The following is a 26,726-nucleotide window of genomic DNA, read 5'->3' as shown; positions in this document are numbered from 1 at the left end:
CAGTGAGTATTGCACAAATAATACGTCATTTGCCTCTGGTGGATAACAGTTTCCAGAGAGGCTACTGTGCCGTGTAACACGACCTCATTACATAATCTTTGGAGGATAGTTTCCTGTACAGATTTACAAGTCTTACGAAGAGAAGTTTAGGCTGTGTTTATGTCTGGCAACACAGCAGATACTGTTACAATGGAGTCTGAAATCTCACACAACTTCGTAACAGCTCACCTTCAGTGTTAAATCCTACTTTCCACAACATATTATCCAGAATGCAATAAACCGCACCATGTCTCATGTTCTGTAGTCGACGACGTGCATTCAGGGAACTGTATTCTCTCCAAAAAGCAATATGATAACATGATTGTGCAATACTTCATAATTTTCACCACAATGGCCGTATTTCCAAACAACGCATTTAAACCAGAGGTAAGCAGTATTATCTTTTTCACTTTTCATTTGCTTCCCTTTTTATAATTCTTCCACTTAGTAGCCAGTATCCTAGCTAAAAACAATTTCTTTCATTTCTTCCGTAGTAAAGGCTCTGCACTAATTGATATGTTTTCAGCTACCTTTCTATCCGTTCCTCAATGGAAATATAACCGTAGCATCGAGAATGGAAAACTTAAATTTCGGAAATATTAATGTTGCTTGCAGCCTTCAATTAGATGAAGTAGTTGGTGAAGTGTATTAGCAGCAACTATGCGGGTATTTCGTCTCAAGAAATCGTTGTAAAAATCCCATAAAGCATGAGAGGAAGAAAGGAATAACTCCATTACATGCAGTGCATCAAGAACCTAGTGTTACGAGAAAATAATATATCGAACAGTTCCTCTCACTTCGTTATTCTATTACTTCGACCACATGTAGGCTTACAATTATATTAACGATCTTCGCCAGTCGGTTACTTCAGTATTAATTAGTTTTTCTGTTGTGTCGTTAATATTTTAACCAGTATGCATGTAATTAGGCAATTATGTAACTGGGTCTCGGCATACTCCACTACATAATATAGCACTATTACAGGAATTGTTTCTAGTTATCGCGCTTTCCTTTATCAGTACATGATGAACTGCCAACCACGCCAGCCGGTGTGGCCGAGCAGTTCTAGGCGCTTCAGTCTGGACCCGCGCGACCGCTACGGTCGCAGGTTAGAATCCTGCCTCGGGCATGGATGTGTGTGATGTCCTTAGGTTAGTTAGGTTTAAGTAGCTCTAAGTTCTGGAGGACTGATGACCTCAGATGTTAAGTCCCATAGTGCTCAGAGCCATTTGAACCATTATTTTTTCTTTTGAACTGCAGACCGATTCATTTACAGAATCTATGTCCTTCTGGTAACAGACTGACACATTGACCTTCTGTCGTTATGGAAGTCGTTAGAGGTGCAGCAATGCCTGAAATGAGCAAGAACAGGAAAGAAAGTAAGCTAAGACTTTTTAAATGGTCACACTAGCAAATACCGAAATACTTTAACCTGTATGGCTGCACTCGGAGAGATCTGAATCCTTCCGAATACTACTTCATTCAATGTATCTGTTGGGAAGCCACAGTATAAATGTATCGTGATATCAGAAAGCAGATTTTTACCCACAAATTGCCCAAACGTGCGATTTATTTGATTTAAAAACACATGTTTTTCGAAACCATGGTGCCATTATTAAGTTGTTAAAAACATTACACCATTAGACACAATCAAAAATATGCAAATTTCAACCGCTGAATATCGCCGTGGTATTCCTGCTAATCCTAAGAAGTGTTGAGGGAAGAATGTCAAGTTTACTCCACCTAATAAGTTGGATATTCACTTGCTGAAAATTGTGTTTTTAAATTAAATAAATCGCATATTCGGACATCTCCGTAGCAACTACTTCAGTGTGTCTCTCCTGCAACCAGGTGAAGCGGCAGCCAGTTTGAGGTAGCGGAGTCGGGTTGTTGTATTGTTACGTTTTGATTAAATGACAATATGTTGTTTTAATGTTTCAAAACTTATGAAAAATATGTCGTATTTGTGATCAGCATAGTCAAATTGACGATAATCGATAAAAAATCAAAGATTTCATGGGTGTCCCCCTAAACTCGATAAGTGCCGCGGAGTCATATTCGGAAGGACCAACTTCTAGGCCACGATCCATCATCCATACATATGTATGCGAATTTAATACAGCTCTCAGCCCGTTTCTCACTTCCAATTTTCCTTTGCTTCTTGTCCATCTAGTCTGCATATCGCAGATCTCTACTTTACATGCCGGCCAGTGTGGCCGTGCGGTTCTAGGCGCTTCAGTCTGAAACCGCGTGACCGCTACGGTCGCAGGTTCGAATCCTGCCTGGGGCATGGATGTGTGTGATGTCCTTAGGTTAGTTAGGTTTAACTAGTTCTAAGTTCTAGGGGACTGATGACCTCAGATGTTTAGTCCCATAGTGCTCAGAGCCATTTGAACCATTTTTTTATACTTTGCATTATTCACCTATATCATGTTTCCATTTTCTTGCTGGTCTATCTCTTTTCTTCTCCCATGAGGTATCCAGTGCCATCCTTGTTTCGGATATCTTGTACCCTCCATCCCTTCAAAAATTCTCATGCCATAGTATCTTTCTTGTCTCAGAGGTGTCTATAATAGTATTTTCAACTTCCATTTTCCTCCGTATTTCCTCATATCTTACTGATCTACTCTTAATATTCCACTAGTCTCCTCCAGTCGTCCACTTTAATTTCCGGGGTTTCTGACCCATACGTTGTAATACTATGCGCAATTGTACAGCATATTACTTTTTGGTGTCGACTCTTACTTTTTCATTCCATAAGATAGAATTTAACAGTCGGATTGCATTGTCCAACTTTATTTTTTGTTTCTTCTGTGCTCTGTCCAGTAAGATAATGTTACCCAAAGATATTTAAAAGCTTTACTTTCTTTAATTTTGCCAACATCAGTTTATAAATCTGTCACATCTTCTCTCACTGAAAGGTATTCAGTTTTGCGAAGCTTTATCGAAAGCCCATATTGCTAATATTCTTCTCAGAATTTGTGTAACATATATTCCACGTCTTCAGCGTTTGTTGCAATGGTCACTGCCGCGCGGGGTAGCCGCGCGGTGTGAGGCACCTTGCCACGGTTCGAGCGGCTCTTCCCGTGGGAAGTTCGAGTCCTCCCTCGGGCATGGGTGTATGTGTTGTCCTTAGCGTAAGTTAGGTTTAGTTAGATTAAGTAGTGTGTAAGCCTAGGGACCGATGAGCTCAGTAGTTTGGTCCATAGGAGCTTACCACAAATTTCCAAAAAATGATCACTTGCACTTTCGTAAAAAGTAACTCTTCTGCGTCCCTTTCTAATTAGGCAAATCCTTTTTTCCAATCCTTCCACTCTTCGAGACAGCAAAGTACATCAATGGCATTTTTTAGTTTTTGGTCATATGGTTAAAAAAAATGCCATACGGATTACTTCTCATCACTCTCTCCAAAACTATGTTGAAAAGTAGCGTGGATGACGCACACCCCTGTAGTAAACATTAGTTAACATCAAATTCCTTAGAGCGTTTTCCTGCTACGTAACATTTCGTACTGGTGAGGAACATTTGTGCCAATCTAATCAGTTTATACAGGAGTTCCAGATCCTTTAGGGTCTGATAGAGTTCTTTTTTTGACGTTATCATAATCCTATTTCAAATCTTCAAAGAGCTGATTATCTTCATAGCACTTCCACGATTATTTCCTTTGTACTGAAGATATGATCAGTGGCTAATCTACCCTTTATACAGATCCTCGAATATTTAATAGATATTCTGACTTAGAGCCATTAACTTGTCTATTAAATCATTTAAAATGAATATTCCATTAAGACACAAGCGTCCATTCCGAACTCCATTTTGCCCTTCTGTCTCTGCTAGCTCTCCCTCTTTTCGCTTCTACTACACTATCCTGCTATTGAAGGTATCACACTAATAATCTTTCTGTAATGTTCACATTGTCTCCGGTCATCCATTTTATGTATGGAACCACTACATACTTTTTTCCATTCATAAGGGATTTGTTCAACTTAATGATAATATAAATGACCTTTGCCGTAATCTCACAAACAAATGTAGATGCGGCTTTTATAAGTTCAGTACTTACATTACCTGGTTCCGGAGCTTTACCAGTCTACATTTTTTTGACCGCATGTCACGAGTTGGCAACTCGTTAGACCCCTCTCTTCCTTGCATATTTCGAATTCAACTCTGACTTCTCTCAACAATTTCTGATAACCCGACGATCCATACTGATTGTGCTGATCTCAGCCTGATCTCTATTCTGCGTTCTCATCGCTTTGGTGAGTATTTCCCTAGGCGTTACTCGGTCTTACATTTTCTCTGCAACTTTTTTTTTTACTTTGTCACATATTTTTTGCCAATACTCTTCTTTATTTTGTTTATCTTCTCACTGGCGCTCTTCCTCTTTTCGCGATATGTTCTAAGGTCCTCGTCCAATTTCACGGTCAGCCATTTCCGATATCCTACTACTTTTTCATCCACTATTTTATTGATCTTGTCGTCCATCCAGGATTCAACTTTAGGCCTCGTACATAGTGACAGCTTTTCACCTAAGGTCTCCTCAGAGGCATGGTGAATTACTTCTTTACTTTCCTCTTTCATGTTACATGCAGAGTTGTCCTGTATTTTGCGCAACTTACTTACGAGTCTGAGCTGAAAAGTGGGCCTGATAGAACCATCTCGTAGAATGTTTTAGTGTGACTTAACTGATTTTCTGTACCGCTATTTAAAGTCACGCTTTTCCTAAGTGGGAAAATTACTTTTGAGATCAGAAGACAAACATTAGCTCCGCATTCTGCACCTCTCGTAGCTCTTACAACATCTGCTTTTAGATAAGTAGCTTGTCGTCCACACTTTGCGTGAAATCACTCCTGGCAACTGCTGTTGTATTTTGTGTGTGTGTGAGTGTGTGTGTGTGTGTGTGTGTGTGTGTGTGTGGTTGTACGTGTGTGTGTGTGTTCGCATAATCTATATCACTTCGAGCACAGGGATTTTCGTAATGTCGGACGTTCTGGAATTTAGCATATGTTACAATTCAAGACTAAGAAAATAAGAAAAAAGTTTTTTTTTTCCTTTTGTCCAAAAATAGTCTTGGCCGGAGATACAAGACGCCAAAAATGACGCCTCGCGAATTTTAAAACACTGTATCTCTGAAACAGTTTTAGATATTTTATTTTTTATATAAAAGATAATTACTTTATATTTATAATGATATCCACGGTTTCGACACATATGTAAAAGTTCTTTTGCTGTAGCCTTGTGATACTTTTTAATTTTTTTTTTCAAAAGTATCAGTCCCAAAAATTCTGTTTTTTCTGTATTGCAGTTGTTCATAGCCAATTTCGTTAGCGCAGAGTCTTGTACGAAATGTGTGACCATTCAGGATATTCTATGTCTGTAAGCTTTCGCGAGGATTCTGCTGACTGACAGAGTTGTAAGGTGTTTGGTAGGAAGGATTGTTTGAAATTTCTTCTGATTGGGGCCGCAGGAGAGTGAAGTATGCCGACAATCTGTATATCCATAAAAGACTGACCTATAAGACTAGCAAAAAAACAGATTTACTTAAGGTTGGGAATAGGTGTGCTCATTTCAATACTCTGTTTAAAAATCAAGGTGTCTTCAGTGACGACTTTCTGTGTTTTAATGTTTTGACAGAATATGAACGAGGATAGTAACTGAACAAATTGAAGTTTCCCACGGTGCAGATGATGTAGTTTTGTATCTGTAGAGAAAGTATTACCTTCCCTGAATCGGTAAGTAACCTCTGAAGAGTTCATGCAATTCTAGGGCACTCACCACATTCCTGAAACAAAAAGCTCTCTTGTTTTATATGTTTCTTAACGTGACTAACACCTACTGTGGTGTTATTTATGTTAAGAAATCGTGGTCGGTGAAGTCAAGTCATAAGCTCTATGCGTCAAGAAAACGCAGAGAAATTACTAAAGCTGTGAGGGAGTACATCAATGCTAAACTGAATTCAGGAATGTGGTGAGTGCCCTGGAATTGGAGTATTCTCTGTGCAGACACTTGGTTTGGAACACGAAACAGATGACTCTTCAGAGGTTACATATGCAACGTGAGAGAAAAATATACCAATTAAGATAACTGCTGCTGTTGACTGTCTCACTAATGAACTTGGGAAGTTGACAGTGAAAGCAGTAATACACCGACATCTGAAGAAACTGCAACACCAACACACTGCAGAAGTGAAGGGACCTGTGCAAGCTAAAGAACTATATTTAGTGCTTCACTGCGATTTGGCTGAAAACTAGTCTGTGATTCTCCCAAGAATATCAATAGAATAATGACCAAGTTTCAATTTTTACAGGAATGACATATTTTCAGAACAAAAGCACGAGTGTTGTAGTTATAAGTGATGACACAAGACAGGACTTTCTTTGCTGGAAAGGTGCAAAATTCTTCAATAACTGCAGTCACAGGCAGAAAATATCATTATGGCTTCAGATGGTGCTCCTAGTCACTTCAAAAATCATTACCAGGTGTTTGAATTGGCTACGTCGAATGTGCCAATGGAGTGGGTACATAGTGCTACTGGTCAAGGTCAAGGTCACCTGCGAAACAAATTCAGAAGACCCATTTCTGGATACAAAGTAATGGACGAAAGTGCACGAGCTATCAAGGGGAAGAAAGGAGAAATTTCATGTGTTTGACCAATACCTCAGAAGGAGCAGGAGAATATTCAGATTCACAACATAAGAAGAGGGACATTTGTGGCGTGTGTGTATGACTGTGACTGGTGGATTTCAGAGGTTATAGACATCCGTTATGAGTTAAATGAAATCATTGTGGACCTTATGCTACCATACGGACCGACTACAGGATATAGGTTTCTAGCTGAAAGACAACATAACCACCACCATCGGTGCTCATTTCCGATTCACATTATTTCACAGATTGTGAGTGCTCCAATTCCTACTGATACAAAAAGAGGGCATCACTCAATACCAAAGCAAATTAAAGATGCAATGAAACACATTTTTAGTTCATTGAATACCTAATTTCAGTTCTAAACAGGGCGCCCAGAAGTTGAGTGCTTTGGAACCTGCAAGCTTTTGTTACTTTAGAATATATTTTGGAATTGTTTAGGATGTTTGAAAAATGTTTCTCACTCATATTTCACAAGAAATAAAATTCTATATCAAATGAGAGCAAGTTTTGGACTCATGAGCCCGATATCTGATTATGTGGTAATGGAAATTGGCTTAATGTATAGCAAAATTTTCAATCCATGTCAATAAAAATGTAAATTTTCGTTGTTTAAAATCGCGTATCTCCGAAAGTTCTTGACCGATTGCTTTGAAATTTTGGCACAACGTTGCATTTTAAACGGACGTGATTTAGGTACTCAGTTTTTAATATTTGTATATTTTAATAGGAAAACATTGTTAACTATAAATCTCAAAACTTACCTTTCCGATTTACTTCAGATTTTTACACGTTACTGTAATAAACATTCTGACCCACATAAACTTTGACCTAAAACATGCACCGCAAGTAGTGCGGAAATGGAAAGTGCTATTGATGCGCGGTTTTCACAGGATGGACAGGTGGTCAGAGGCTCCTTTTGATACCCAATAAATTGATTGTAATGTTACTTATAACGTTTATTTTATAGCAAACATACACTTTTTAAATAGAACAATCCCTATTGACATTAAAAAACTAAAAGTAGAGTAAATAAGAATTTCAGTGGTGTTTGTTGCAGGATTCTTGTGTGAGTCGTATTTTGAAAAGTATCCACACAGACACTTGTTCGTGTCATCTAACATGCGTAGTTGTTAGGTACGATGTTGTTATTTTTGCTTACAGTGTGTTTGTGTGTTTCTTGAGTGCTAATCATTTGGTATGTGGGCGATGGGATTAATAAATGCAGAAAAATCCGACATCCTCATGGTGTATGGAGAGTGTAGGAAGAATGTCATTCGGTCTTGTACGGTGTATGGGACAAGGTATCCCTTTACAAAGAAAACCCAGGAGAATTGCCCCAATTTAATCCTCGTCCCACTGAAAGGTGAATGAAATAAGTATTAGTGTCAGTGGTGTTGAGAAAGAGCTGAAATCGTTAAAATTGAACAAAGCTGCACGCTCCGATGGAATCCCTAACAGATTCTATGCTGAATATGCGGCTGAGTTAGCCCCTTTTCTCACTATAACCTAACGTACATCCCTCGAACGGAAAACCATGCCCAGTTCTCGAAAAAAGGTACAGGTCAGAAGGGTACTAGAAGTGATCCACAAAACTATCATCCATTGTCTTTGGCATCGATTTGTTGTAGAATCTTAGAAAGTATTCTGGGCTCAAACATAATGAAGTATCTTGAAAACAATGACCTCCTCAATGACAACCAGCATGGTTTTCGAAAACATCGATCATGCGAAATCCAACTTGCACCTTTCTCACATGACATACTGAAAGATTTGGATCAAAGTAACTAGGTACGCGTAGCGTTTCTTCAATCCTTGAAAATCATGTGACTCTACCACACCTCTTGTTGTCAAAAGTACGATCATATGGGACTTTAAGTAAAATTTGTGACTGGACTGAGGACTTTTTGCTAGGTAGGACACAGCTTGTTGTCTTTGATGGAGAGTCATCGTCAGATGTAGAAGTAACGTCAGGTGTGCCCCAAGAAAGTGTGTTGGGACCCTTACTGTTCATGTCGTATCTTAATAACCTTGCAGGTAATATTAATAGTAAAATCAGGCTTTCTGAAGATGATTCAGTTATCCATAACTGAAGCTGCATAAATATTTAGTCGGATCTTGATAAGATTTCAACAAGGAGCAGAGATTGGCAACTTGCTCTAAAAGCTCAGAAATGTAAAACTCTGCCCTTCACAAAACGAAAAAACGTCGCATCCTATAACAATAATATCAGTGAGTCGCTGTTGGAATCGGACAACTCATACGACTACCTGGGTGTACCACTCTGTAGACACATGAAACGGAATGAGCACACAGGTTCAGTCGTGGGTAAAGCAGGTGGTAGACTTTGGCTTATTGGTAGAATACTGGGGAAGTACAATGAGTCTACAAAAGAGATTTCTTTCAAACCACTCATACGACCCATCCTAGAATATTGCTCAAATGTGTGGGACCCGTACCAGATAGGACTAAAAGGGGATATTGAACGCATACACAGAAGGGCAGCACGAATGGTCACAGATTTGTTTAATCCAAGGAGAGTATCCCAGAGATTCTGAGGGAACTGAAATGGCGGACTCTAGAATACAGACGTAAACTATCCCGAAAAATTCTATTAATAACGTCTCAAGAACTGGCTTTAAATTATTATTCTAGGAATATACTAAGGCTCCCTACTTATTAGTCACACGGGGATCGTGAGGATGAGGTTGGGGAACAGGAAGAAACCCTAATAACTGGTACAATGGGATGTACCTTCTGCCATGCACCTCACGGTGGTTTGCAGAGTATAGATGTAGATGTAAATGTAGAACCATCTCATCAGTTATTTATCATCTTATCGACCAATTAATTGAAAGTGGTAGTGTATACCTAGAGAACGTGAAGCATGGTGCCTTACATCACTCCTGTCTAGGGCCTGTGTATCGGGAGAATGACTCATGTGTCCACAGTGACAGATGGTCTAAAGCGGGTTCAGTCAAGTACACATTTCTAATTTTCATCCTTTAGAGGACTGTCCACAGCTCGTGGTCGTGCGGTAGCGTTCTCGCTTCCCACGCACGGGTTTCCGTGTTAGATTCCCGGCGGGGTCAGGGATTTTCTCTGCCTCGTGATGACTGCGTGTTGCGTGATGTCCTTAGGTTAGTTAGGTTTAAGTAGTTCTAAGTTCTAGGGGACTGATGACCAAAGATGTTAAGTCCCATAGTGCTCAGAGCCATTTGAACCATTTGTTAGAGGACTAAACCGAAAGAACTATTACCTAGTTAAGAAATTTGGCCACCAGAGTCCAGTAGTGTACAGACACATTCAAGAAACAGGAAGAGAATGTTTTTGTGAATTGTTCTATGTACTTCTTGAAGAATTTTTTTGTTTATTATTGTTTGTACAGTTTTGTATATGCTTTTAGTAGTGTGAATGATGCGTGAATGTCGTCTAAAGTAAATATGTAGGTTATTGTTGTACTAACGAACGCTGTGCGAACTAGTGTGAGAAAGTATTAAGACAGTATGATTGCAGGCGACGGGGAATTTTGTATCGTAATATGTTAAGTAAGTTTATGGTAAAAGGGAAGCTACCTCGAGTGCAAATGAAAATAGTTAATAATGTAAAGTATAAACAAAGTATCAGAATGTTAGATATTTATTTTGGGAAAAAGTACTGTTCGAAAGTGTGTTATTTGTTGATTGGTTTCATGAAAAGCGCAGCCTAACGGGGGAGACTAATGTTTTTTTTTTTTTTCTATTGGCCTTAAAGAAAACTAACCAATCAGAACGAAGTATTCCTAGGGCTTCTTTTTTCTTGGTGATACAGAATGCTTACAGCAGTCTAAGGGAGTCGGAGCCCAGTCTTTCAATGGTACGGTCGTGTGTAGTATGAGCTCCGAAGGAAGTTATAATTTGCCGGTTTTAGTTGTGCGACATGTTTCAAAAGTGTTTTAAAGTGAAGGCGAATTTATTACGGTGTTTTTTTTTTTTTTTTTTAGAAAGTACGGATTTTTAAGTAATTTTGTATATGAGAAAAGACAGTAAATCCGCGTGGCATATTGAGCAGATTGGTGACTAAAACCTTGAGTGCATCAGACACCGATAAACTGAATACTGTGGCAAACATTTTCATTTAAGAACAATCCGTGCTTAGTGTTTCTGGAAATACGTTACCATAAACTTGTTATCGTGAATGAAAAGCTTTGTACATGACTGTGTACAGATTAGAATGGGTTTGGCAGTGAACGTGTACATGTCAAGGTTCAGAATATACCGAAGTTTTGCCAGTATCTCCACCTTTCATCCAGAATTAAGACATTTTCCCGATTTTTAGAACAGTTACGTTGTATGCAGCGTGGTGCGAGTTGCAGTGCGGTAGGTTTCTGCTCGGCTTTCCTACCGGCGATCTGCCGAACGAGTTCGCAGGCAGGTGCAGGTAATGGACCCGCCGCCGCAAACGTAACAGAAGGAACAATTTACGACAGAAGAGAGGGAAATTTGTGTTCTTGTTGCTGTTGCAGTTGATCCGTACATTAGCTCTTGCGCAGCCCCACGAGGAAGCGATTTGTGGAGCTGCGCGGAAACGATTATGAGAATCGTGTTAACTACTGTACATCGACATTACGACAGGATACTCCAGATGTTTCATGTATTTTGCTTGTTGATGAAGCCACATTTACCAGGTAAACCACCGAAACATGCACTATTGGTCTGTTGACAACCCCCATTGGCTTCGTCATCTGGTACGTCAGCGTCCATGGGGTGTAAACGTGCGCTCTGGGATGGTGAACTATCAGTTCAAGGGCCGTTTTTTACATACGGAACACTAAACGTACACAAGTACCGTAGTGAACTGACATACCATCTTCTACGGATGCTAGAAGGTGTTCCTCTGCAGACTAGGAGAAACCTGAGGTACTAAAATCATGGCTGTTCAGCCCACAGTGCACGAAGTAATACTGCATGTCTTCATGAATTATTTCCAAATCGCTGGACTAGACGCCGAGGACCTGTACCTTTGTCGGGCCCGTTCCCTCGATTGGAAGCCAGTAGACTTTTTTTCTGTGGGGAAGCTGAAAGATGCTGTCTACAAGCAGATACCGACTACACCCGATGATATGCACCGACGTATTACTGCAGTCTGCTCGGACGACTCCGCTGAAATACTGGCACTTGTGCAGCAGCCGCTCCAGACCACACTGGAAGCATGTATTGCCGTTGCCTGTGGTCATTTTGAACACAACCTATGATGGTGAATTGTCTCGTTACTGGCCAGAATCCGCGTAACTCGTGTATACACTTGTGTTGTTCTTCAGTGCTTGCTACGATAGATATTGTGCAAGTGTCGGTGTGGGAACTTTTCAGAATACAATATCTCGTAAACGACTCGCTCTAGAATCGGGCAAAAACGTCACTGACAATCTACTTTACCCTACTTTTAGTTTTTTAACTTCAATAGGAATTGTTCAATGTGACAAGTGTATGTTGGTACAGAAAATGCGCTTTCTAAGTACTGTTACGATCTGTTGACTGACTATCAATCCAGTCTGTGAAAACCGCACATCAATATCAATTCCCATTTCCGCAATATTCGCAATCAAGTGTTAGGTGATTCACCCTGCTTGCTTTTGAATATACAATATAAAACAGTAAAACACCGTTAGTAAACTAAAAAGTTCTATTTATGGTTTAGTGGTTTATGATTACATCCCTACCGCAGAAACCGAATAAAAGTAAACAAGGCTCAAGGTAAGAGAGAGGAGGGGAAGACGACACGGAGAGAGAGAAAGGGGGGAGGGGAGGGGAGAGGAGGGAGAAGACGGACAGAGAGAGGAGGAGGTGGTGATGAATAGAGAGAAGAAGACGGACGAAGAAATGGACAAAGAAAGGGGAAGGGGGAGGTGGGCAGAGACAGGGGAGACAAGGACATCAGGACGTGTATCCAATGCCCATACATATTAGAAATGTGTGCTTTCTCTATTCTTTCTTTTCCATTTAAGCAGACTGAACCACAGCAAAGTGTCGCCGGATACAGCTAGTTGCTTATAAGACCTGATCAGATTAAAAGTGGAAGTTGTTCTTTTCAGGGAATGTATATGACCCTAATAATCAGTAAAAAAAAATTCTGCTATTGGCATTTCTTAAAAAAAAATTTTGCTTCAATTAAATAGAAATACCAGAAGGCTGCATCACAAAAACTTGGATACATGTCCAAACCGAGGATATCATTGTGATCATAACATAATTACTTTTCAAATAAAAAACTAACAAAATATATAAAACCGTTCCAGATACACAGCGTTTTAAAGTTTTGTCCAAAAATTGTATGTGCGAAATGGTGCTCGAGGCGTCAAATTTGGCGGCTTGTATCTCGAGCCAGAAATTTTTTTGACAGAACAAAAAGGACGGGTTTCTTTCTTAATCATAAATTGTAACATACATTAAATTCAATAACATCGGAGTAACATCGGAGACTATGAAGGTAAGATTTTTTTCTTACCGTTCCTGAGCTGATATGGACCTCTGAAACTCTTATATCTACATTTAGATGAGTAGCTTGTCATCCATACTTTCGTAAAATCGGTTCCGACAGAAGGTGCTGTGTGTGTGTGTGTGTGTGTGTGTGTGTGTGTGTGTGTGTGTGTGTGTTTCTGGATCACAAACGGTCTCATTGCTCGTGGACGACTAGAAAAAGGGTTTTCTACTATGGTATGCTGGTGCATTTGAAGCGGCGAGGAACTTACTTGCTGACGCAGCACGAGGAGCTGCCGCCGGATAGTGAATGACGGGCCCCCATAATCAGCAGCAACTGTGCAAAAGTACTTTCGCTAAGGTACGCTAGTCCTGATTTGCGAGATGAGGTATGGGCAGATTTTATTGGACTCCCGATTACATGTGTGCCGTGTGACAAAATACGGGCAAGCAGAATATTTATAAACACTGCATGAGAAATCTAATAGTTTTTCTTTCACAAACTGTGTCATTTGTCGGGTAGCTCTCGCAATTTGTCTGTGACGATTTTTTAAAATACTTTGTGGGCTTTACTATTACCCATTATACTCTTGTACCCTTACGACTTATGTTTATTAGTTTCATTAAATTCCTTGTTCTTTTTGTTCTCTTGCTCACATTCCCTTTGTAATTGAAGGGTTCAACGACACGTTATTTCGAATTCTTCTTTTAGAACTTCCGATACGGTAGGCTATGTTTCATGACTTTGTCTCTTCGGTACAGAGGTACACTTCGATAAAAGATAAATTAAATGTTTGAGCCAGGCGTCAGTTCTACTAATACACTATGTGATCAAAAGAATCCGGACACCTAGCTGAAAATGACTAACAAGTTCGTGGCGCCCTCGATCGCTAAGGCAGGAATTCAGTATGGTGTTGGCCCACCCTTAGCCTTGATGACAGCTTCCACTCTCACAGGCATACGTTCCATCAGGTGCTGGAAGGTTTCTTGGAGAATGGCAGCCCATTCTTCACGGAGTGCTGCACTGAGGAGAGGTATCGGTGTCGGTCGGTGAGGCCTGGCACGAAGTCGGCGTTCCAAAACATCCCAAAGATGTTCTATAGGATTCAGATCAGGACTCTGTGCAGACCAGTCCATTACAGGGATGCCATTGTCGTGTAACCACTCCGTCACAGGCCGTGCATTATGAACAGTTTCTCGATCGTGTTGAAAGATGCACTCGCCATCCCCGAATTGTTCTTCAACGGTAGGAAGCAAGAACCTGCTTAAACATCAGTGTAGGCCTGTGCTGTGATGTTGTTGTTGTTGTGGTCTTCAGTCCTGAGACTGGTTTGATGCAGCTCTCCATGCTACTCTATCCTGTGCAAGCTTTTTCATCTCCCAGTACCTATTGCAACCTACATCCTTCTGAATCTGCTTAGTGTATTCATCTCTTGGTCTCCCTCTACGATTTTTACCCTCCACGCTGCCCTCCAACACTAAATTGGTGATCCCTTGATGCCTCAGAACATGTCCTACCAACCGATCCCTTCTTCTGGTCAAGTTGTGCCACAAACTTCTCTTCTCCCCAATCCTATTCAATACTTCCTCATTAGTTATGTGATCTACCCATCTAATCTTCAGCATTCTTCTGTAGCACCACATTTCGAAAGCTTCTATTCTCTTCTTGTCCAAACTATTTATCGTCCATGTTTCACTTCCATACATGGCTACACTCCATACAAATACTTTCAGAAATGACTTCCTGACACTTAAATCAATACTGGATGTTAACAAATTTCTCTTCTTCAGAAACGCCTTCCTTGCCATTGCCAGCCTACATTTTATATCCTCTCTACTTCGACCATCATCAGTTATTTTGCTCCCCAAATAGCAAAACTCCTTCACTACTTTAAGTGCCTCATTTCCTAATCTAATTCCCTCAGCATCACCCGACTTAATTAGACTACATTCCATTATCCTTGTTTTGCTTTTGTTGATGTTCATCTTATATCCTCCTTTCAAGACACTGTCCATTCCATTCAACTGCTCTTCCAAGTCCTTTGCTGTCTCTGACAGAATTACAATGTCATCGGCGAACCTCAAAGTTTTTATTTCTTCTCCATGAATTTTAATACCTACCCCGAATTTTTCTTTTGTTTCCTTTACTGCTTGCTCAATATACAGATTGAACAACATCGGGGAGAGGCTACAACCCTGTCTTACTCCCTTCCCAATCACTGCTTCCCTTTCATGTCCCTCGACTCTTATAACTGCCATCTGGTTTCTGTACAAATTGTAAATAGCCTTTCGCTCCCTGTATTTTACCCCTGCCACCTTCAGAATTTGAAAGAGAGTATTCCAGTCAACATTGTCAAAAGCTTTCTCTAAGTCTACAAATGCTAGAAACGTAGGTTTGCCTTTCCTTAATCTTTCTTCTAAGATAAGTCGTAAGGTCAGTATTGCCTCACGTGTTCCAGTGTTTCTACGGAATCCAAACTGATCTTCCCCGAGGTTGGCTTCTACTAGTTTTTCCATTCGTCTGTAAAGAATTCGTGTTAGTATTTTGCAGCTGTGGCTTATTAAACTGATTGTTCGGTAATTTTCACATCTGTCAACACCTGCTTTCTTTGGGATTGGAATTATTATATTCTTCTTGAAGTCTGAGGGTATTTCGCCTGTTTCATACATCTTGCTCACCAGATGGTAGAGTTTTGTCAGGACTGGCTCTCCCACGGCCGTCAGTAGTTCCAATGGAATATTGTCTACTCCGGGGGCCTTGTTTCGACTCAGGTCTTTCAGTACTCTGTCAAACTCTTCACGCAGTATCGTATCTCCCATTTCATCTTCATCTACATCCTCTTCCATTTCCATAATATTGTCCTCAAGTACATCGCCCTTGTATAGACCCTCTATATACTCCTTCCACCTTTCTGCTTTCCCTTCTTTGCTTAGAACTGGGTTTCCATCTGAGCTCTTGATATTCATACAAGTCGTCCTCTTATCTCCAAAGGTCTCTTTAATTTTCCTGTAGGCGGTATCTATCTTACCCCTAGTGAGATAGGCCTCTACATCCTTACATTTGTCCTCTAGCCATCCCTGTTTAGCCATTTTGCACTTCCTGTCGATCTCGTTTTTGAGACGTTTGTATTCCTTTTTGCCTGTTTCACTTACCGCATTTTTATATTTTCTCCTTTCATCAATTATGCTGTGCTGTGATAGTGCCGCGAAAAACAACAAGGGGTGCAAGCCCCCTCCATGAAAAATACGACCACACCATAACACCACCGCCTCCGAGTTTTACTGTTGACAGTACACATGCTGGCAGATGACGTTCATCGGGCATTTGTCATACCCCCACCCTGCCATCGGATCGCCACATTGTGTACCGTGATTCGTCACTTCTTACAACGTTTTTCCACTGTTCAGTTGTCCAATGTTTACGCTCTTTACACTAAACGAGGCGTCGTTTGGCATTTACCAGCGTGATGAGTGGCTTATGAGCAGCCGCTCGACCATGAAATCCAAGTTTTCACACCTGCCGCCTAACTGTAATATTACTTGCAGTGGAAATCTCGCATACAGACGTATACCGCAAGTGACACCTAATCACCTGACTTTCGAAGTCCGTGAGTTCCGCGAAGCGCCCGATTCTGCTGTCTCACGATGTCTAATGACTACTGACGTCGCTGATAGGGAGTACCTGGCAGTAGGTGGCAGCAAAATGTTCCTGATATGAGAAACGTATGTTTTTGGGGGTGTCCGGATACTTTTGATCACATACTGTACATTGGCCTTGTCGGTACATTACGATTGATCTGTTCTTGTTTTTCTTGTTGTTGTTGTTTTAAATCGGTGGCGCTAAAATGCACATACATAAGTAAACAGGCACTACAATATTATAAGTAAAAGTAGCAATTTGATGTTTAATAATAAAGTCCTGTAGATTACGTTAAATCCATACATCCACACATTTTATGTATGTATGTTTGTATGTACATCTCCTACTAATCCACTCCATCAATGGCAACCAGACTTACTATACATATCGCTTACTATCTGGAAACAGTCGATGTCAGGTAAGAAACAGCTATCAATCAAAGAAGTGGAGGCTGGCGTGAAAAGAAGTGTCGCTCACTACGAGCGAATACTCACTTTATTCCTCAATTATTTGAGAATGAGAGCAGTTAGTGACTAGCAACAAACAGTATACGTTATTTCAAACCTTTGCGACATTTTTTCTCGCTGAAAGCCCCCCACAAAATGATGAAAGGAAAAAGAGTTTATTGCTTACTAAATGTTCACTGTTCATGCAGTAAAACTGGCGCATCAGTCATGACATTTTAATCTGATATTTCTTTACTACTAACTGTATTCGTGCCACACGAATCTACTTGCAAAATCATACCATTGTATGACACATAGTTCAAGAGGTATGACATCATAAACACTGAAACGCGTGAAGAACTGCCGCATTGTACTAAAGTGATTACTTCTTTGCTACTAACGCTATTCGCAACACGTTTCGCAGACAGTATCCATATATGCCTCTGAATGTACCTACAATATTATATCAGTGTGCAACACTTAATTCAGGATATATGATGTCATACGCATCAAGCTGCGTGAAAACGAGACATGTGCGTATGTGGCCTAATGCATGGGTAAAAAGCTCAACCACTGGATCGCTTTCAACAAAATTTTGTACACATTGAATACTACTTACTATCAGGAAATAAATGCTGTGGGCGTAAGAACAAGCAACCTGCTATTGGGTAGTGGTAATAATGTGGAAAGAGAAGTGGGTAGGTGGGGATGGGCAGAGAGAGTGGCGAGGAAGAGATGGGGTGAGAAGAAGATAGAGGGGTAGGAGGAGGTAGACTTAAGGGGGGTAAGAGAAGATGGACAGAGTGGGAGAGATGACAAGGACAGATAAAGGGAGAAGGGAAAATGGAGAGGAATGGAAGAGTGTTGATGGACAAAGACAGAGGAGGGGAGGAGATAGAAGAGCGAGGAGCACATAGAGAGAGAAAAGAAAGTGGGGAAGATGGGCAGGGAGAGAGGAGGATGACATGGATGGAGAGGGGAGGAGGAGTAGATGAACAGAGAAAGGCTGGAGGAGGAGATGGACAGAGAATAGTGGAGGAGGAAATGGACAAAGAAAGGAGAGGATGGAATAGAGGAGGTGTGGAGGAGATTGTGGGTGTGGAGGGGATTGACTTAGAGAGAGAGAGGTGGAGATGAACATAGAAGGGAAGGAACATGTCTACCCAGGGGGCAGGAGAAGATGGACAGAAAGGGGAGAGAGGAGGAGATGGATGCGGAGAGGGGAGGAGGAGATGGCAGTGAGACGAGAATATGGAGATGGAATAATAGAAGAATAGACATACCAGGGTATCGCTAGGTACTCAGCTAATAAATCTGGAAATTGTGGTAAGGACTATGGGTCCACACTGCTGAGGTCGTAAGATCCTCCGCTTACGCACTACTTCATCTAACTTAAACTAACTTATGCTAAGGACAACACACACACCCATACCTGAGGGAAGACTCCGACGGGGGAAGCTGCGCGAACCTTGACAAGACACCTCTGACCACATGGCTACCCCATGCGGCTGTACTCAGCTAATTAACAAATAAAATACAACTCCATTTATAGTCAGCATAATCATAGCTCAAATTCTCAATAATGGTCTTAGTTTAGCCTTTATGTGGTTTTCGTATATACAATAAACAGTGCCATTCTTGTACAACAGTAAGTGTCTATGTCCAGTCCTTCAGTGCTGAAGAACATTACTTAGCTCTAAAGCTCTAAAGCAGAGAAATCGTCTTAATATGTATCTGTTTTATTTTTTGTTCCTGCACTCACTTTCTCCCATAATTTTATTCATCCTCACCATTTTCACATGCCAGTCGGGGTGGCCGAGCGGGTCTAGGCGCTACAGTCTGGAACCGCGCGACCGCTACGGTCGCAGGTTCGAATCCTGCCTCAGGCATGGATGTGTGTGATATCCTTAGGTTAGTTAGGTTTAAGTAGTTCTAAGTTCTAGGGGACTGATGACCTCAGCAGTTAAGTCTCATAGTGCTCAGAGCCATTAGAACCTTTTCACATTTTCTGCTGGATATGAATATATTTTAGACTTTCTCTTGTATTGAGGCCTTGAACAATACCTTTTTTATCTTTTTTCCATCTTTTGTAATCCAGTAAAGACTTTCTTATTACATCTAACAACCAAGATCGGCTGACTACATGTCACAGCCTCCTTCATTTCATCAACGTGGGCTATTCGGAAAGTGAGGAACAGTTGGTCGTGAAATTGAAACCACAGAGAAAATACGATGAAGCTTTGCTCGGATATGTTGGGCAGTGTCTCTAGTATACCCAGAGACAATATCACGTCACCCTTCTCAGTTCTCAGCACACAGTGAGAGCGCAAAAACAACTAGAAAATAGTGCCTCCCACCAAGTATGAGTGCCTGCCGGGAGATTTCGCCTGATTCCATGCAACCCCATGACAATTCTGCGGGGGGGAATGAGGAAGCTCCTGTAGCGTTTTCGATTGGAAGTTCTTGATCATCCATCACACAGCTCTGAGTTGCCTGTCTCTGACTTTTATCTCTGCTCATGTGAACCGCTGGCCTCGAACACAATATTTTGGCACAGACAACGAGCTGGAGTCCAGCCTAGAGAATTGTCGGAAAGCACAGTAACTGCCTTCTGTGTTAGGGTATTGGAAAATTAGGACATCGAACGCTATGACAGGTGTCTAAGCCAGAGCGGCGACTGTGTAGAGAAGTAGCTGGAAGGTATAACTAAATGTTAAAAAAAAAAGTTTTGATTTTCACTGTGGTTTCAATTTCTGGGCCAATCGTTCCTCACTTTCGAGTATCATTAGTATATATAGATATCCATTGATAACTATGTCTTCTACTGCAGTCTGTTCCCCGATCCATTACTTTGTTTTCTTGTCTTGTCTACTAACGTCAAACCGATAGTTAATCGAAATAACTGTGCAGATGGTTAATCATAGACTCTGTAGACTTTACAGATTAACGCGGAGCATAACGCAACAGAGGCAACAGGCTGATCTGGCGAAGTAAGCACAGAACGCAACTCTTTGCTCATTGGAGTGGGGAAGCGACTAGCTCGAGAGGTATTTCAGCAGAGCCTGAATGGATCGGTAGCCTGTACACAGTTGCATAAACCAGCGAGCTAACTGGGCTAGCGTGTGTAGCAGGTCAAACCTCCAGACACGGGCTGGGAGGGCTTGAAATCGGTACCGTGCGTGACTATATAAGGATATAGCTGCTCTACGTTGGCGAGTTCCTTTCTGGCAGAGTTTGATCTTTTCCAAGTGATTGAGGAAGCGTTTGAGTCCTGTTTAGAAGTGTGTGTGTGTGTGTGTGTGTGTGTGTGTGTGTGTGTGTGTGTGTGTGTGTGTGTGTGTATGTGTGTGTGTGTATGTGTACGTGTGTGTGTGTTTGTGTGTGATGCAGTAGGACGGACGCTCTTTTTACCTGATGTGATGACCTAAGTGTGCACGCAGAATGCCGACGGTGGTCCGCTGGTGAAGACCGAGGGGGGACAGGTGCGGGGTCGCATCGCCACTTCGTTCACAGGACGTCGCTACGCCAGCTTCCAGGGCATCCCTTATGCGAGTCCCCCAGTGCGGAACCTCAGGTTCAAGGTGAGTCACTACACACGTAATAGTTCCTATTGTACATTGCCACAGGAAATTGTAGGCCCTCCTTAGTTTCTGGCAGACAGCATTGCTAGTTAGAATACGTCGTCCAATTCTGCCTCGACATGTTCGTCAAGCTTGCATTTCAGGAACTGCCCAGAAAACACAATCATCGGTCGCCAGATACTGTACAGCAGCAGTTTCGTGATATTGGAGAATAGTAACAACGATATTAATCCTGAGAGAACAATACAGTTTTCACTCGAACTGGTAAACTCTTAGTTGTCGTACACCAATTTAGCAAATTCGAGAAAAAAGAAGATAAGCACAAAATTATTCGGTTTGGCGTATAAGATTGTGTTTTTAAAGTCAAGGTGCGCTTTTTTCGGCGAAATCCACATTTATGGCAGCGCACATCATCCAACGTTTTTCCACCGAGTAGATGTATTCTCTGGAGATCGATTCTGGAAGGTTTGTAAACAATTTAGTTTCATTAGTGGAGTTTGTTTTCTGTTTTAATCACTTACCCTCCTTGCTTAACTGTTCTGCCAACGGAATATCCTTTTTACGATTAACCTGTTGGTCACACAAAATAAAATCAACATACCGCATGATGGAGTCTCGCAAAATTCTATCATGCTTGTGAGGCACTATTAAAACCATACTTTTCGTCACTGATATATTGCAATGATTGTGCAATTATGTGTATAGCCATCAAGATCTGCGAAACTAAAACTATTAGATTTCTATTTATCGTTTTGGATTAAGGTGGTTGTGTGCAGGAGAATATGTGAAATGGCCTACTAGGTAGCATCACCCATACTGACGCCTGCGTGAAGCACAGTATTGAGACAAACTGAAGGGATAAGAATTGGCTTGGTTCAGTCCTCAACTGTAAAGAGGTTCTACCGGCCAATGTGAGGGTAGTGTTCGAAGTTTTCTCACGTACATAATTAAACACATATACTGGCCATGGGCTAAATTCTACCTAACCAGTCTGCACCAGCCATCGGTCGAATGGGCGCCTAATCTACTACAGGGTCATTGATTAGTGTCATCAACTTGGCATAGCGGCTGGTCTACTAATACTCAGCTAGCCCTGATGGCTCCGGGATTCGAGCAGCCATGCACGCTAGATATGGCTGGCTCCCGGGCAGCAGTCGTCGACCCTCTATTGAAGCACCGAATAATCAAAAATGTAGTGGAGCAAGCATTCTTGACTTTCTACTCTCCGGTTATTAGAAATTCCATTCCATAACTTCTAAGTAGAAAGTGGCATTCTCAGAACAACACACTCAAAAAATTTATCTTTGAAAAACATTTTTTGCTCAAATTAAGTTTTTTCCGTCAATATTAAAAACAGGAAGTACGAAATCAGTGAAATAAATCCATTAACACTATTAGATATTAAGTTCTATAAGTACACTAAGTAGTGTTTGTTATCAGTCGACTGAGCTTTTGTTGTAGTTTGTTCCCAGTTTTTCTCTTCGAGGAATATTAATGTAACATTTTTGTTGGTCTTTATCAATATACTTAGCAGGATTTTCTCAGGCATTCTCACATGTTTTATTTTATTTTACTTTTTTATTTCATATTTGTAATTTTTATTTCAACGCAATTTTATGACAGTATGAATAATCTTTGGGCATACGCTACAGCTATATTTCAGAACTCTTGGAATACCCTAGATTTAATAATGTTGTTGTTGGTGTCATTGTTTTTGTTGTTGTGGCCTTCAGTCCGAAGATTGGTTTGATGCAGCACTGCATGCTACTCTATCCTCTGCTAGCCTCCTCATCTCTCCACAATTATTGCAACCTACATTCATTTGAACCTGCAACACATTTAAGGACATTGCCTTTCATGTTATACTCCTGTCGAATACATGGCTGCAGACGAGTTCTGTAAGTCTTGATAGCTATATTTTTCTGGGACGTGAAAGACGCAATAGACGAGTAGGTGATGTGACAGCACATACATGAACAAATTTGGTCATTCCCACGTCTACAAACGAAGTCAAACAGCCCAAGATACTTGTTCATTGAAGTTAATCTTCTCAACAAAAAATGTCTCATCTGTGCAATATACTATCCATCTAAAGTTGGACAGCTCTTCTAGCTATGAATCTGCGCTCTCAGGTCTTGAATCTTTTATGAAAGGTAATTATAACTGGAGATATCATCATAAATTTTCTAAACTACAGTCTTTCTCCATCAAAATTCACGTGCTTCCTTTTCTGCTTAAAACTTCCAATGTTCCATTTGTGCCTATTCAACATACAACAGACACTCATACGTTTATCGATGTATTCGCAACCAAATCTCCAAACAGAATAATTCGCACTGAACGGATTTCTGCACCTAACTTATCTGCTCATGATGTAATATTTATTATTTACCCGTTGCAGTTCGCAAAGAACAAACCGAAACGGGCGAAATTTAGAGATTTTAAGCGCATGAATATGTCTGAGCTTACAGCTGACTCCCATGTTATATCTTGGCGGAAAACGACAGGAAATAACTTCTCCATCAATGCTGAAGTATCTAACTTCACTGAGAGACTCAATATTGTATGTGATAAAGATGCTCCTCTAAAATCAGTAAGAGGAAGAAGAAAACCTCCACCATGGGTTACACATCACCTCAAACATCTTTTGAGTGTAAGAGATGTTGCACACATGACATACAAATGGCACCCAACCCCTGACAATCGTCTCACCTCCAAGAAAGTATGCAAGCGAGTTATTCAATCTATGAAGAATGCTGCGATCTGGTATGCCCAGTCGCTAAATGAGAAGTTTCATACTAAACGCAAAATTATATCTATTTAAAACAGCAGATAAAAATTCGCTTGATGCCTTCCTAAGAGAGAGTCTCCATTTCTTCGAAGCTAATAATGTAAGCGTAGACCAGATATGGCTCAAATTCAAAGATACCGTATCGACAGCAATAGATAGATTCGTACCGCATAAGTTATAAGAAACGGGAATGATCCACCATGGTACACACAACACGTCAGAACACTGTCGCAGAAACGACGAAAAAAGCATGCCAAATTCAGAAGAACGCAAAATCCCCAAGACTGGCTAAGTTTCACGGAAGCTCGAAATTTAGTGCGGACGTCAATGCGAGATTCTTTTAATAGTTTCCACAAGAAAACCCAAAGAGATTCTGGTCATATGTAAAGTACACCAGTGGCAAAAAAACCGTCAATACAGTCACTGCGCGATAGCAATGGAAATGTTACCGACGATGGTGTCACTAAAGCGGAGTTACTAATGCAGTTTTCCTTAATTCGTTCACGAAAGAAGACGGAGTAAATATTCCAGAATTCGAAACCAGAACAGCTGTTAGCATGAGTGACATAAAAGTAGATATCTTAGGTGTTGCGAAACAAATCACTTAATAAAGGCAAGTCTTACGGTCCAGACGGTGTACCAATCGGGTTCCTTTCAAAGTATGCAGACACAGTAGCGCCTTTCTTAGCAATCATATACAACAGCTCACTTGACGAAAGGTCTGTTCCTAAAAACTGGAAAGTAGCACAGATCACACCAGTATTCAAGAAAGGAAATAGGAGTAACCCATTGATTACAGACCCATATAACTGACCTTAATTTGCAGTAAATTTTGGAGCATATACTGTATTCGAAATTATGAATCACTTTGAAGAAAATGACATATTGATACATAACCAACACGGATTCAGAAAATATCGTTCTTTATTCCCATTAAGTAATGAGTGCTGTCGAGAATGGATCTCAGATCGATTCCATATTCCTAGATTTCCAGAAGGCTTTTGGTACCGTTCCTCACAAGCAACTATCAATCAAATTGCGTGCATATGGAGTATCGTCTCAGTTATGTGACTGGATTCATGATTTCCTCTCAGAGAGGTCACAGTTCGTAGTGACAGACGGTAAATCATCGAGTAGAACAGAAGTGATATCTGGCGCTCCGCACGGTAGTGTCATAGGCCCTCTGCTGTTGCTGATTTACATAAAAGATCTAGCTGATAATCTGAGCAGCCCCCTTAGATTGTTTGCAGATGACGCTGTAATTTACCGTCTAGTAAAATCATCAGACGATCAATTCCAATTACAAAATTGATCTAGAGATAATTTCTGTATGGTGCGAAAAGTGAAAATTTTCACTAAACAAAGAAAAGTGCGAGGTCATCCACATGGGTACTAAAAGAAATCTGATAAATTTTGGGTATACGATAAATCGCACAAATCTAAGGGCTTTCATTTCGACTAAATACCTAGGAATTACAATTAAGAACAACTTAAATTGGAAAGACCACATAGATAATATTGTAGGGAAGGCGAAACAAAGACTGCGCTTGGTTGGCAGAACACTTATAAGATGCGACAAATCCACTAAAGAGACAGCCTACATTACACTTGTCCGTCCTCTGCCGGAATACTGCTGCGTGGTGTGGGATCCATACCATGTAGGATTGACGGAAGACATCGAAAAAGTGCAAAGAAGGGCAGCTCGTTTCGTGTTATCGTGCAATAGAGGTGAGAGCGTCACTGATTTGATACGCGAGCTGAGGTGGCAGTTACTGAAACAGAGGCGGTTTTCTTAGCGCCGAGATCTATTTATGAAATTTCAATCACCAACTTTCTCTTCCGAATGCGAAAATATTTTGTTGGCACCCACCTACGTAGCGAGAAGTGATCATCGTAATAAAATAAGAGAAATCAGAGCTCGAACGGAGAGATTTAGGTGTTCCTTTTTCCCACGCGCCATTCGAGAGTGGAATGGTAGAGAAGTAGTATGGAATTGGGTCGATGAACACTCTTCCAGGCATTTAAGTATGAATTGCAGAGTAACCCTGTAGACGTTGATGTAGATGTAGATCCGCCGTCCTGTAGAAAAATCTACGAGCTTTAGGAATGGGCAAACCCAACCTCTAGTTCCTGTTGAGGATCTAATTGAGTATTTCGCCATGTTGATATTTTCAATTGACAAATATACAAGGATGAAAACCGTTGGTTAATGCAGTGATTGGTACAAACAGAAAATTGTATCTGCAGACGTGGAGCTGATCAGGAAGTCAATCGCTTGAATTTGTTCGGCAGCTAGAGGACACTATAAAATAACAGCGCGAACGATCTGTTTTTTGTCTATCTTCTACTGCCCAAAATAGCACACACCTTCCAAAAGCCCGGAAGCGGGAATTCATAAAATCAAGAATGAATGAATACACAGCTCACGAACAGCTTACTAAGTAACACCATACTATCTTCTAGAGGAATACCAGTCCGATTTCCGGCAAAATCACTTCACAATGATTGCTCTTACAAAAGTAACTGACGAACTGTAACAAGCTATGGACGTATAACAAGTAGCAGGTGTTTTATGGATTTCAACAAAGCTTTCGGCACTACCATCTCTGATATTCTACTTGCTAAGCTCGCAAGTCAAACCTTTCCTTCAAGTGCTGTACAGTGGTTCTGCTCGTACCTTACATCTCGCCAACAGTGTGTAATGACTGGAACAAAAAGGTCGCAGTGGAGGAATGTAGTATCCGGGATCCTACAAGGATCTGTATTGAACTCATTATTCTTCTAATTATGTGTTAATCACGTGTCAACTATTTTCTTCCATCGCAAATATCAGCTACACGTAGACGACCTTCAGTTATATCTAAACGCAAGTCCAACAAACCTGTAAACAGCCATCCAGCATGTAAATACCGATTTACTTCACCTATCTGAGTGTTCGCAGAACGTAGGTTTGAACTTAACCCATCTAAAACGCAAGTAACCTCAGTCGCTCACAAAAGACTTATTACCCCTAAGTTCAGAGAATCTCTTCTACTATTAATCCTAAACGGAGCAGAACGGCAAACAGGTTTGGCACAATTCTTGGCCATCACTTAGAATGGACTGAACACACAGCTGCAGTCTGTAAGA

The 26,726-nt window shown here is 40.9% G+C and overlaps 1 protein-coding gene across 1 annotated transcript in view; it reads left to right on the top strand.

Moving 5' to 3' along the window:
- Window positions 1-390: 390 nt before the first annotated feature.
- Window positions 391-26,726, top strand: part of LOC126456370 (esterase E4-like) — a 170,742-nt gene continuing 144,406 nt past the window's right edge. Inside the window, exons 1-2 of the mRNA XM_050092124.1 lie at window positions 391-426; window positions 20,666-20,806. Of these exons, the coding sequence (XP_049948081.1) occupies window positions 391-426; window positions 20,666-20,806 (177 nt within the window). The remainder of the gene's footprint in view (window positions 427-20,665; window positions 20,807-26,726) is intronic.

Source organism: Schistocerca serialis, chromosome 2, assembly GCF_023864345.2.
Source record: "Schistocerca serialis cubense isolate TAMUIC-IGC-003099 chromosome 2, iqSchSeri2.2, whole genome shotgun sequence".
Taxonomy (NCBI): Eukaryota; Metazoa; Arthropoda; class Insecta; order Orthoptera; family Acrididae; genus Schistocerca; species Schistocerca serialis.
This window is presented reverse-complemented; position numbering and strand designations above follow the sequence as displayed.